Source organism: Amblyomma maculatum, chromosome 1 (genome assembly GCF_055883805.1).
Source record: "Amblyomma maculatum isolate TAMU_Amacu chromosome 1, ASM5588380v1, whole genome shotgun sequence".
In the NCBI taxonomy this organism is placed as follows: Eukaryota; Metazoa; Arthropoda; class Arachnida; order Ixodida; family Ixodidae; genus Amblyomma; species Amblyomma maculatum.
Window position 1 is genome coordinate 393,596,539 of NC_139344.1, and position 14,583 is coordinate 393,611,121.

The window sequence follows — 14,583 nt, forward strand, 5'->3', positions numbered from 1 at the left end:
TGATGCCACTTAAGGCCGATTCACATGATGGGCCGTTAGCCCCTGGATCAGGCATCACGTGACATCTGCCGCCCGCTCCGCGAATATCGCGGCTGGCCCGCGTACAGAGAGCACCCTCACCCGTATCTGATGCGCTTAAGGGGAGACGCACGTGAAAAAACGGCGATTTTCATAAAAAAAATTCGTTGCTTGTTTTTGCTTGTTTTATTATCATTAACGCTTTCACTTTCATGTCCACCAACTCCAGCCCCGAAAGTAGACCAGTAGTGGTAAAAATATTTGATGTGAGTACGCGAGGTGATGCACCAATGGGCAGAACTGAGCTGCTTTATATGACTACAAATTTCAAACACGGCGTGTACCACTTTTGTGATGTTGCAGGCAGGTAGAAAGAAATTTTAGCATTTTGTGTATGCTCCAACTGATTTCAAAAATAGAAACGAGTTTTTTCTTCCGTCCCCAGAAGCTGCACCACTACTTTGAAAATGTTGCCGCAGAGCGATCAGTTACAGCAGGCCAAATGAAGTGGAAACTAAATGCCTTTATAAAATCACGACCCCTGCTTTCAACTTCGACTTCGTAACTCTTACGCATCTACCTACGTATCCTTCCCTCTCTGGAATTGATTTTAGTGAGTAATCCGCGCGATAGTCTCAATGATATCGGCTAAAGAAACTGCTGAGGCCAAGTCCCATCATCGCCACATGACGAAGAAACCTCGCACCGAACACACGCACATATTTGAGGCAACGCGAAGGACGTACTAATGTCCCCAAAATAAAACGGAGCGTTCGAACAAAATTTTGTTTCGCGGCGCGCCCTCTAGGCAGATGCGCGTGTGGGAAATCCGGATGTTCACCTTGACAGCCTTGGCGTTCGCCTGATCAGGAGTCCGAACGAATTAGAGCAATTTTTCTACAGGCCCGTGCTCCATTTTATTTTCGGGCCAGAAGAACATACGTTACGGGATAATTCTAAGGAAACGCATTACTTTGCAGTTCCTTAAGCGGCATTTGTTCAAGTTTGTTAAAAAACAATCACCATGTTCTTTGACTAAATGTTAGCTGAAATATTAAACACTCTTTTGGTTTGTTATTTTCAAGCAGCCTTACTGCTTATGCATGACATTATTTATCTTGTAGATGTTTTATCACTATAAAATTTTGTCAGGATTTTCTTTACTATTTCAAAAATACAGCTATACATTTTTATTGCAATTTGTCACTGTAAATACGATATAAATTAGCAAAAGCATCTAATTTCATCAATAAAACACAACTTAAAGAGTAACTTTTTTTTTTAATCTTCAAAGAATTCAAAGATAGAACATTTTATTCTCATTGTGTGGAGTGCATCACAATGATGGAAATCAAATATTGCTAACTGCTTTTTGGTATTTATACTTACGTCAAAATGGGGCACAAATACACCTTTATATTTCTAACGAATGACTTGCAAAAACCAAACTAAATTAGATAGGCATGAATTAACACCACATTTGTAAACAGCCTATAAAAATTGGCCAAATGTGAAATTTTCGGCTACCTGGGTCTGATATTAACAAAAACGTTTCGTTCTGGAGCATGTCCCTTATACACAACTGCGTCTTCCGCCATACATTTGACAAGAAATACGTGATCACTGCAGAAACTGCACTGGGGTAATGCCGTTGGTGGCGCCTAGTTGACGCTTTTCAACATATGCTTACCCACATGGCATTACTTGGCTATTTTATCACATGACCCATGACTCTTATGACTCATGAGTTACATGACTCGATACTTTCATATCATGACTAATCCCTCATGACTCGATGATACATCACTTCTAAACCCATGACTTACAACTCTCATCCGGTCATTGATTGATGACGACACTCGGTAAGGATGTCAGAACGACACCAACTTCCGGCGACACATTTTGTTGATACTTTCGGCGCCAACATAGCCTACTAATACTTTCCCATTCATAATCTGATTAGGCCCACTCATTATCTTTAGCCACTATAGCCTTGCTACGTCCGCCAGCAATTGCTGGCCAGGCGCAAACCTCACAAAACGGAAGTGAGACGCCTGGCCTGTAGTCGTTTTGTCCGCGGCCGATTCGTCCGTCGTTTGAATCCAGCTCTATTCACATGAATGCAATCCGCACTCATGTCGCTTTAGCTAACACAGGCCTATGAATGGGAGAGAGCGGCGACTTTCCTGACGCGCACGGAAAGCCGTATCCTAGCTCGACGCAGTCTCGGCTAATTAACGGTTCTGTGGCTGCGTCCCCGCATGGCGGAGTTAATCCGTGTTACACGGCCGGGCTGGATGTGGTGAAAGTAGCGGCGGCTCAGCGACAGTATTTATGACTTTCGACACGACTGACGTCACGGTCACATTAAATGAAAACAAACTAAGCCGTTTTTTTTTTTTTTTTATTGCAGACTCGGGATATTGGCTATCGAAGCGAGTGTTTCTTAAAGCAAGTAAAGCTCACCTTTCCTCCTGCTTTTCGACGGGCATTGTGGATAGAGCAGTGTAGCCCTCCGGTCTCACGATAGTGACAGAAAAGGTGGCCTTGAAGTCCGGTTCGTCGAAGCAGGGAAAGGCTCTTCGAGCGAACGTTGGCTCAAAGAACGTGAGCAATAAGTGTCTGGAATTACACAAACCCAAAGATCGTAAGCGCTAGTCACAGTAGATGTGAAACCGGCCCCGATACTACACGCATGCCAAGTGACACTAAAACATTTCCTTATGAGAAATGAGCAGGTTTTCGAAAACGGTACTCTACTACCGATCATATTTATACCATCAACCAGGTGATAGAAAAATGTTCGCAATATAACCAGCCCTTATACATCGCATTCGTTCACGCATTCGTTCACGCATTCATTGATTACGAAAAAGCATTTGACTCAGTAGAGACCTCGGCGGTGATGCAGGCATTGCGAAATCAGGGGGTAGACGAGCCGTACGTGAAAGTGCTGGAAGATATAGTGGCTGCACAGCAGCCGTAGTTCTGCATAAAGAAGGTAACAAGATTCCTATAAAGAAAGGTGTTAGGCAAGGAGACACGATCTCCCCGGTACTATTCACAGCTTGCTTAGAGGAAGTATTCAGAGACTTGGAATGGGAGCAGTTAGGGATAAGGGTAGATGGAGAATACTTCAGTAATCTGCGATTTGCTGATGACATTGCCTTGCTAAGTAACTCGGGGGATGAACTGCAAATAATGATTGATGACCTAGACAGGAAAAGTAGAAAGGTAGGCTTGAAAATAAATATGCAGAAGACTATGGTAATGTTCAACAGTCTCGGGAAGGAACAGCAGTTTACGTTAGGTAGCGAAGCACTGGAAGTAGTGGGCGAATATGTCTACTTAGGACAGGTATTAACTGCAGATCCGGACCATGAAAATGAAATAACAAGAAGGATATGATTGGAATGGAGCGCATCTGGCAAGCACTCTTTGATTATGACTAGCAGCTTACCGGTATCGCTCAAGAGGAAAGTATACAACAGTTGCATCTTACCTGTACTCACCTATGGGGCTGAAACGTGGAGGCTAACCAAGAGAGTTCTACTTAAGTTGATGACAACCCAGAGGGCTATGGAACGAAAAATGATAGGGGTAACATTAAGAGATAGAAAGCGTGCAGAGTGGGTCAGAGAAATAACTCAAGTTAACGACATTCTAGTAGAAATTAAGAAGAAATGGACATGGGCAGGACATGTAGTGCGAAGAGAGGATAACCGATGGTCGCTTAGGGTAACAAACTGGATTCCAAGGGAAGGAAAGCGCAGCAGGGGGCGGCAGATGTTAGGTGGGCGGATCAGGTTAAGAAGTTCGCATGGGTCAAGTGGATGCAGCTAGCACAGAACCGGGTTAATTGGAGAAATATGGGAGAGGCCTTCGCCCTGCAGTGGGTATAGTCAGGCTGATGATGATGATGATGATGATGATGATGATGATGATGAGAAATATTGTACAATTCCAAGGGCTTTCACTCAAATCCTCTCTGTCATATTAGTAGTCTAGCCTAAACGGCAAGCTTAAAAATCATACGCAATATAAGCTTTCCTGCACGTCTTCGCGGCTAGGCCATTGCTTACTTCAGTGTTCCATTCTGGCGGTAATGATACTTGTGGAAGCCCCTGTCGACGCCCAACTTTCCCCGAAAAGCAATGGCGACCACGTAAGACTGGTTGGCGCGCAACTTCTCCCCGAGGCGGATGTGGAGGAACTCCTCTTCCGGCTCCATGGTCAAATGACTGGCCTTGATTTTGGCGAAGGGCAGCTCCGCGCTACGCACCGTCACGCTGAGGCCCTTGTGACCAGCCAGGGACACCTCCAGCTCCGGTGATGCGTGCAGAGTGATTGTCTGCGTGTCTGGGGCAAGATGGGGTGCAGGCTACTCGCACATCGGGGGTTCTAACCGAGAGTCTGACAAGTTGCAGAATATCTGCAAGCTATTATTTATACTCCGAACTTTGCGCAGAAACATTGACCACGAAGAAAAGCAATGCACAGGGCGCGTGTTTTGTGTTCTAGTTTTCGTTACATCCTGTAAAATTATTCACAAATATGGATATCAAACAACATGAATAACTAGCAGCTCTCTTCCGATCAATTTCTCTTTTCCGTCCATAATATACTCTAGACGAGAGTGCATGCATAATTACCGTCGGTGCAGTTCACGCGTATGACAACGTGTCCGCGGAAGGTGTCCAACTGCTTGGGCTTTCCCTCGAGCTGCGGCTGCAGTTCCAGGTCGTAGTGTACGGGCACCAGGTGTCGCGGCAGGCGATGCGTGCGGTGATGCGAGACCGACGAGGGCGCCACGATGTTGTGGCTTAGGTAGGCCTGCCGGTCGATGACGGACCACGGTTGCGGCGACAGCACGTCCAGCCCCGGCGCCGGCCCGGGCTCGTTCAAGGGCGGCGGAAATAATTGGTGCTGGATGAACACGCGCCTTTCGGTGGCGATGAAGATCACCAGGATGATCACCACTGCCGTGGTCACCGTGCCGATCACCACGCCGTTTGTAAGCCGGTCGACGCGGCCCATTACCTGCGTGATCCAAAAATTCATTCATTCATTCATTCATTCATTCATTCATTCATTCATTCATTCATTCATTCATTCATTCATTCATTCATTCATTCATTCATTCATTCATTCATTCATTCATTGCCCATTTCTTCACCATGCTAGCACAAAACCAAGAATCTTCTACTTCCTCTGACTGGAAGTATGCTTCAATAGCATCATCTAGTGCAGCCGACCCTACCATGTGACACTTGTTTTTCACAAGCGTACAGCCCCTATCAGAAACATGGCGCCTGAATTTGATGACTGGCTTTAATTGTGGCCATTGCAGGCCATTGTAGGAAAGGACATTTCTTCGTTGCTACACAAAACATTCCAACACGTCGCCAGCGTCATAGACGTATGGACCGGAAATTGGGACCATTAGTGAGGTCAGCTGCGTAAAGTTTTCCAGTTTGACGAAGTTATTAAAATGCCTTTCTTAGCATAGTCAATCCGCACAGCCAGTGGCACATAATACATAGGGAGCAGTGGAATTGTAAAAACGACAATGGAAATAATACAACAAAGTGAGGGGAAACAATGTCAAATGCGATCAATGATGTAGAAAACTGGATGACAATACATAGGTAAGAAATGAAAAATCAGAACGCCATCAGCTGCCTGTAAAACGATGAAGTCCTCTTTAAACAATGCTCACAACTTATGAGCACATAAAGCTGTGTATTGTTGTAGCTATACACCCTTCCAGTATTTGTGTGCAGTGAGCACAGATACGGTGGCTCACGAGCAGCCTAGCTCTTGGTCAGCAGGTATAAAAAGTACTCCATTTAATGAGAGTATAGGCACGTCCCTTGTCCGCTGCGCTAGACACCCTGATTCGCAAGCCGTAACGCCAGCCACTTCTGTAATGAGGCGGAAGTTTACCGCCTTCGCTTTTGTAGAAGGTTCACGAAAAAAATCTTATGCAAAAACAGCGGTTGTAAATTCCAACTCATTAGAAATACAGAAGTGACAAGGTCACAGTACTGAGCTGTCGCATTTCACTGCATTATTTTTAGTCTATTATTCTACTACGAGTGCTACGCTAAGAATCTTTCTGGATACCTACGAAAATCAACTTGCTCCCTTCCTTTTTGCCAAGGAATGGTCCGCTTATGTTCATCAGAGACACCTGACAGTGGTTTGTATTGTGCCTCCCGTCTTTAGCGAATCACGAATGTTGTCGCGCCTATATCGTAGCCTTTCTGACAATAATGTGAAGGTGAACTGCAGCATTATGGTGTTCAAGATATGTTATTTATTTGTGAAATCTGGCAACCAGGGATAATCTCAGAGTTGTAATACTGGGGAACAGCGCAACAAAGGCGGGATAAGACCAGTATTAATGGATACCAACTCACCCAGATTTCAGCTTTTCTCAGAGGAAAAACTATCTGATACAGCGCGAAAAGCGCGTTTTTTTTTCTTTGCTTGTATGAAGAGTTCACTGTAAGACAAGGCTTAAAACACATCTTTCCACTCGTGCCTTCTTGCCCTAGACTCTTATTATGGAATATAGGAACATCCTTTGAAACGAGATGGTGCCAGGTTCCAATACACTCCGATTTGTTTTCCTGATATTTCTTTAATGTTGTTATAAACAGGTAAATGCATTGCTAATTTTCTTCATTATATTTTATACCTACACATTTAAGCTTATGTGATCTTTCTGCTTTTCAGCCACCAGTCTTCTAATTGTTTTTTTTTCTTTTTGCTGACTTCCATCGCAGATTCATTTACCTGACCACTGCTGTCTATATCCGAGGGCCTCTGGAAAAGCGACAGGCCTGCATCGACATCCGGATGGCTAACAACATATTCCGGTATCGGATGTTGAATGGGTTGTACGGATTTGCCACACACGGTACATGTCTCATCTTCATGTTTTTTTTTTTTTTTTAAATCCCGGCCACGTTAGCTGCTTTTCGACGGAGGTGAAAAGCAAGGCGTCCCTGTTCTATGCGATGTCAGTGCATGTTAAAAAATCCCAGATGGTCGAAATTTCCGTAGCCCTCCACTACGGCCTTTCTCATAGTCTGAGTCGCAAAACCCTACAAACCAAACAACCAAATTTCTTTTTGTAGCTGCATGTTTTAAGGAACAAGGCACTGCCCCTTGAGTTAATTTAAAGGAATTCCTTACTGTTCTGCTTTTTCTAATTTTGGTGTAATGCTATGTTGTGCTTTTGTTTTCATTGAATTTATCCAATTTTTACCTTGTATTTTTTTACCCGTCGTTTGAGTCATTTTATTTCTCTGTACTTGTGTCCTGCATACTTATACTGGTTAGTTTCCTTGTCCTTTTTCGCCGTTTTGAGTTAACGCCGTTTGATATCGGTATTTAAATGCGTTTGCTGCCCATATGTCATCGTCCGAACTTTTTCAGGCGTTCTTCATGTAACATGTTACTCAGAGCTATCCGTGCTTTGAAAGTAAATGAAGTCTCGGCTTTCTTTTTTTCTTTTTTGAGAAAGTGATGCAGGCGTTGGGGAGTGCCGGACAAAGCAACCACAAATCGCGACTCCGTTAATGAAATCTCGAAAAACTAACAAAAGCAGTCCTAAGCTATTCCTCCAGCCAGTGAACAGCATTTATCGTAGTGTTGGTAACGTTTGTCACCTCAAACGCAGCGTCACCCGTAGACTTTGAACAGAACTTGCAGAGGGGAAAAAAGTTCACTTAAATCGTTGCGAAAATGGAGGGCATGATTACCCGAGGCATATAGAAGAGCCCGCAGAAAGAGTGTCAATGAAATGCTCGAGTACCGGAAAACTGCCGGAGTGGCGTCATTTGTTCAACCCCTGGTGTCTTTGGTCATGACAGTGCTGATAGCGAAGTGAAACAGAAATAAGGGACGCATCGTTCCCTTTTCTTGCTGCCTGATCCAGGCGCTAGCGAGTTTCACGGAGCTTATATGAAGGAGGCTCAGGTGGTAGTTAAACGCGATTAAGTCAGACACTTACGAGGAAGTGGTTGTTGTCGCGATCCGATGCGGGCGGTTTACCCTTCTTCTTCTAATCCTGGCCGTGAGCCACGCGTGATGCAGTGCGCGCAAGAGCACGCGTTTAACGCTGGGAGAACAGCTTGGTAGTGCTTGTACAAATCTCTCTGCATTCTTCTCCCGGGCCGTACCAGGGAGGCATACTTACCACCCTTTATGAATAAAAATTTCAACTAGCAGTTTCTTCGCGTCTCTGGATGGCCAAGAACCCGAATTATTGTTTGGGTAACGCCAAGTGTCGGGCAATGCACGCGAAGTTGGAATCGTGCGGATGATGATAACACGCTCGCTCAGCCGAAAAGTGTGGACCGAAGAGGAAGATCAAAGCTCAGAGAGAGAGAGAGAGAGAGAGAGAGAGAGAGAGAGATTTTAATGAGCATAATAATCAGTAAGAATTCGCAGGAGCTGGGTGGTCGGTGCCCCTAGTCCAGGGCTCCGCTGGCAGCAGCTGACTTGCGGACTAGCTGGATAATCCAGGCTTGCTGGTCCAGGTTGTCGCTGGTCAGGGCCGCCTCCCACTGCTCGTGTGTCGGGCATGGCACTAGTAACGTTGGGTCAGGTTTGTCCTGGCATTCCCAAGAGATGTGATAGAGTGTGGGGCTTGCACCGCACCAAGGACAGTAACTCGTGTATTTTGTTAGGCTTATCTTATTTAAAATTTGAAGATTAGGGAATGTGTTTGTTTGTATTTTTCTCCAGTCTATAGCGTCCGAGGAAGGAAGTTGTTTGTGTGGTGGTGAGAAAATTCTTCTTTCTAACCGTAGGTGTTCCAGCCTGTCGCCGTAGGGTCCTAGGAGAGGGGTGAGGTAGGGATGGGGATCCGCCCGGTTTGTGAGAGCTCGGGCTAGATCATTCGCTACCTCATTTCCTTCTAGGCCTTCGTGTCCAGGTGTCCATGCAATTGTGTGCGTCTGGGAGATGGAACGTAATATTGCACACGCTCTTTTGTGAGGTTTTCCGGCCAGGTAGTCCCTGCAGGCTGGTTGGGAGTCCATCACTACGTGTGATGACTTCTTTTGGTTGTCTTGTGTTTTTATGGTGATGGCTATTGCCAGTGATTCCGCTCCCGCAGGATCCTTGGCATAGATCGAAGCCTGAATAATTGGCCTGTTCTTGTGGTCAACTGCAGCTATTGTGAACTTGCCAGGTTCGCCGTAAGCCCCTATGTCCACGTAGACAACTTCCGCGTCTTTAGACAATTGTTTTTCCAATGATTTGACTCTGGCTTTCCTTCGACCCTTCTGTAACTCATGGTGCATGTGCTTGGGTATCAGGTTCACACAGATGTTGTTTCTTGTGGATGTCGGAATTTGTGATTTGATCTCGGAAGTTCTTAGTGCCTGCCATAGCCCTAGTTTTGACAGGATTTCCCTACCCGCCTGCGTTGTTGTTAGGCGTTGTTTCTGACTCTCTAGAACCGCTTCCTTGAGCTCCTCGAAGTTGTTGTGCACTCCGAGTGCCCGAAGACGTTCCGTTGATGTTGTTGGCGGGAGGTTTAGGGCCGTTTTATAGACTCCTCTTATGATAGTGTCAATGGCCCTTTTATCAGTGATTCTAATTTCGTGATATGGGAGCCCGTAGGTAATCCTGCTAACGACTAGGGCTTGTACAAGGCGGAGGGTGTCCTCCTCCCTCATCCCTTTCCGGTGCCAGGCCACCCTTCTAATCATTCTGGAAATTTGGTTGACTATGGTTTTGAGTGTTTTGATTGTATAATCCACTCTCAAATTGCTTTGCAACCACAGCTCCAAAACTCTGATCTTGTCCTTCTCTTGAATTGTCTGGTCTCCTAGAGAGAGTTGAATTCCTCCTGGGGACTTGTAATTTCTTCTGTGTAGCCTGATAAGTTCGGATTTTTCTGGGGAGCATTGAAGACCGATCTTCCTGACAAATTCCTCGACTAGGTCTATAGCGGCTTGCAGAGCTTCTTCTTTTTGCGCCAAGGATCCCTGAGTAGCCCAGATGGTGGTGTCGTCCGCGTATAAAGTGAAGCCAATATCAGTGCAGGTCAACAATTGTTTTGCTAAATTTATCATTGCTATGTTAAATAGCATTGGAGAGATTATAGAACCCTGCGGTGTACCTTTGTTCGGCATGGGTACTTTTGGTGATCGGATCTCTCCAATTCCTATGGTGGCTGTGCGATCTGAGAGGAAAGCCTTCACGTATTTGAAAATTTTCTCCCCGCAGTTGATATTGTTTAATTCTTGCAATATGGTTTGGTGGCCAATGTTGTCGAATGCTCCTTTGAGATCTAGTGCCAGAATGAAATTTTCGCCTTTTCGGGGTATGGTGTTGATGACTTCTTCCCCAATCCGGAGGAAAGCATCTTGCGTGCAGAGTCCCTTGCGGAAGCCCAGCATGCAGGAAGGAAAGATGTTGTTTTCGTCGATGTAATTTTGGAGCCTCAGGTGGACTACTTTTTCATAGATTTTCATAGAGTTTTCCCAGGCAAGAAGTGAGGGAGATCAAAGCTCAGCATTTCCTTTATTCTCTATAATGAGTAGAACACACCTAATATTACAGACATATTATGCAGCCGTTTAAATAGTGCTCACCCACAGCGCAGTTCGGCATTTCAGGGCTAAACTTCGAAACTATTTGCCTTCACGTTTCACTAAAGATTCGTTATTGGTGTTTTCCTGAAGTGTCATTTACCCTAGGCATATAGACACTAGCTTCATGCTCACCAGGTAGGCAGGTATCAACTTTACCTCTCGTCTAGACTTTAACGCATTCTTCACCTCAGGACAACTCGCTCTGTGCTTGCACAGTACGACGATTCCGGTTGTTGCGGTGACGCGCCACGTTCAAAATGATGTCTTAGCCCGTGCTAAACTTTGTATTCGCTCTCTACAGAGCTCGAAGACGTCGCAAGACTTCGTGTAGCCGAGTTTGCGTATGATGATATGTATATGTATACCCGCCTCCGGCTGCGATATGTGAACACTCGGTGCTGTCGCTGCAACGTTAAGAAATTGACGTTGTCAAGTAATTTCTCTCCAGCAAGGCATCTAGAACATGGAATCAATACACTTGAAATGAAAGATATGCTAGCGTGCTTCTAAATAACTCCGACTTAGACGTTCACTTGTTTTTGTTTTCGATTTTGGCAAATTTATTCTTTTTATCTGACTCATAATAGCGTCACAAGGAGTATATAAACGGCTCCTCGTCGCTATGAGCAGTTTCTTGGACGGTTATGAAATTACGTGAATCCTTTCAATGCTTCGTCGACTCAAGGTAGTGTAGACAACTCCACTCTTCAGGTGAGGAAACAGTACAACATAAGAAATGTTCTAAAATTTGACTCTTAGCATGGCGGCAAGTGTTAATTCTTTAATTTGTTTTGTCTATTTCTTCTGCTTCTTTTACCACAATTCTTATGACGTCATGAGAATTATCGGGTTACAATAAACAAGAAATGTTTTCCCAAATAAAACTTATAAACTATTAAAAGTAATTCCTAATAGCTATATTTAATTTGCAACGGAATATGCGTGTAATGTACGGCATAAGTGCTCGAGAGTTGCAAATACTGACAGAGTCGCAGAGTCCGGCGAACTTTTAGTAATGGCGTGCTTTTATTTATGTTATGTTCTCTTCTTTAATATGTGCTCCCTAATGTTTCGAGGGCAGTCTCACTTATTATCTTAATCAATTTTACATACTGAATTGTGGATGGAACCTTGCTTTGGATAAACGGCTTTGACGTCGTAGTACTTGGTATTGGAAACTTGAGCAAAACGAGAATATTGCATAGTTGAGCGTACAGCACAGTCGCCCAGGTTATGGGGACAGCGACATGGCTGAGGTGATGGTACATGAAACTCAAGGCCGCATGACCGAATGTACATGGTCACGTGCCAGGTTGGGCTTTATGGAACAGGAAGCTCCGCGCAATGCCAGATAGCGTGGCGGGGTTAAGGCGTGTGAGATGGGCGCGTGGTGTGGTGGGACATACTGCAAAAGAAAAAAAAAAAGACGTGTCCGGGGTTTGTGCGAGCGGTTACTAGAGGCGTTGTGTGGTAATGTGATCCAAGTCAACTTAGGAGACGGTGCTCTCTTCAGACAAGGGTGGGGTGAGAGGATACGCTACCTCCACCACGTCATCACTGGTAGTGCGACCAGAAGTGAAGCAGTTGATTGAGTGATCATTCATTCATTCATTCATTCATTCATTCATTCATTCATTCATTCATTCATTCATTCATTCATTCATTCATTCATTCATTCATTCATTCATTCACGACAGGGTATGTACAAGTCATTACAGGGAAGCATAAGTTAGTCTTTTCACCATAGACGTTTTTAGCCTTCGGGAGATAGACATGCACTTGCGTTCATAGCGCGACGGGTGCTTCATAAAGGCACAATGAACAGTGATGAATGTAACGGTTAATTTTTCTTAAGACATGTATGCACTGTCAGCAGCGTCCTGTATTGAATTAATGAAGTCGTAGTAGACCCGCCTGCCTAAAAAGCCGTGTGAGCGTCATAGTCCAACTGTGTAATTAAACCTAATTGGCCTTTTGTGTAATCCCTATGTGGCTCCAAATACGACCGGTAGGTGTGACCCAAGAATTCAATGCAGCATGACAACTGACTCTGAAGAATTGAAAAATAAATAGTTCGAAGTTTTTCATTATAAAGTACCATCGAAACGTATACCATGAAAAACACGCACCACCTAACTTCTTACTAAGTTCGTGAATGTAGGGCTTCCAGAGCAAATTCTTATGCAAAACTACTATTAGATAAGTAAAGGTAACTACATATTCAATATGTTTACCAAGATACTGCATAGGAGGCAGACATTAAGTATTATTTTTCCGATGAATTCTAAGCTAATACTTCTAAATCACTGATTGACTAGCTTTCCGAGCAGTTCTCGTGATCAATGCTGTCAAACGCTTTCTAATGAAATAAAAAATGGTGCAGATTAGATCAACTAAGCTTCGTTTTGCAAGTGAAATCGTTGTTATGATTGCTTATGCTGTGAGCAGAAGCTTGATTAAGCATGACCAGACACGGTTTGATATGGTTTAACTCCTCCAAGGCTGTCTGCGAACGTCGAGGAGAAACGCAGCCTAAGCACTGGTCCCAGAGGACGACTCCTCAAAGGCTGTATGCGAGATTTAAGGTCACCCCTGTCAGGTCTAGGAGGTGTCGAGGGAATTTTTAAGGCGAAGGCCCCAGAAAGCGAGCCAGGTGGGCAGTAGTGGCGGTGGAGGTAAATGGTAAGCAGGAGACTGGCAGGCTGTGTGGCATTGTGCCAGGAAATGCTGTATATGTGTGGAGATAAGTACCGGTATGAATAAAGTTCACCAGCTACGTGATGGAGAAGAAGAAGCGAAGCAGCAGCAGAAAAAGAAGCGCGGCTCCTCGCACCACACCTGAGGACAAGGTTATTCGGCGCGCACACGGCGAAAGTCGCTCGACTAGGCCAGTGACGGTCTGGCTTCAATATTCCGAGTGTAGTATTGTCTAGAAAATTATGTATTACATTCGTTACGGCTACAACAGCCATTTTGGTATAGATCGATTAGGTCTAAAACCATGTTGGGCTTGTGGTTCTAAACAAAGTCCTTAAGTCTCTTAGCAATAATTTTTTTCGAAAAGCTTGTTTATACAGCTTAACGCAGATATTGGGCTATAATTCGCAACGATGGTAAGGATTTTATTGTTATGAATTTGTACTATTCTGGCCAACTTGAATAAGTCTGGGTAGACTGAGGAATAGAATGCGAAGTCGTACATTTTTTCAAGCGTGACACATAAGACATCAATGCATTGCTTCAGCAGAATCACAAAAATTGCCGACAATACGTTACTTCCTAATGCAAAATTTTAGCGCAGATCATCAGCTGTTTCACCTTTTCGATAGATTGAGGCCAATATTTCGAGCAAAACATCTATGTACAATTACAGACAACTTTTTTTAATTTTTGCAAATGAATAACTGTCGAGATAGTCTCGCCCACAGTAATATCATGGTAGGCAAAATACGCTGAATTATTTTGTGGAAATAGTAGGTATTATCTTCAAGAACAACCATTTCCTATATTTCTATCAGCAGCAGAAAGATAAACATTAAATCTAGAAATTAAGCTCTCAGTTGTTATACCTAAAATTTCAATTTTTGACCTAGAGACTCGAACTGATGTGGCTAAGCCATTTGTTCTGCATGAGCCTTCTCTGCGAAAACGCGCCCCAAATGAGGAATAACTAAATTTATTATGATAAATTTACTTATTCCTCCTTTGGTACGTCACTGATTGAGGTGGAGCATTACGTACGCGTTTATCTCGAAGCAGATATTTTCTTCTTCTTTAGAATCACATGATGAAGATTTCTGAAGAGCTCGCATGTTAGCCTCACATTCCGTTAAGCATACATTCTGCCGCGTATCGGATTTGCACCTTGCTGACGGAGACATTCACATCGGTTGGCATGAACTTGGAAACATCCACAACTGATCATGGCGTACAGAAATTCTTCTGC

General features: G+C 44.2%; 1 protein-coding gene across 1 annotated transcript in view; it reads right to left on the minus strand.

Moving 5' to 3' along the window:
• Positions 1-5,055, minus strand: part of LOC146208579 (aminopeptidase N-like) — a 29,433-nt gene extending 24,378 nt beyond the window's left edge. The window contains exons 1-3 of the mRNA XM_084587299.1: positions 4,671-5,055; positions 4,101-4,377; positions 2,485-2,640 (exon numbers count right to left, since the gene is read on the minus strand). Of these exons, the coding sequence (XP_084443425.1) occupies positions 2,485-2,640; positions 4,101-4,377; positions 4,671-5,055 (818 nt within the window). The remainder of the gene's footprint in view (positions 1-2,484; positions 2,641-4,100; positions 4,378-4,670) is intronic.
• Positions 5,056-14,583: the final 9,528 nt, after the last annotated feature.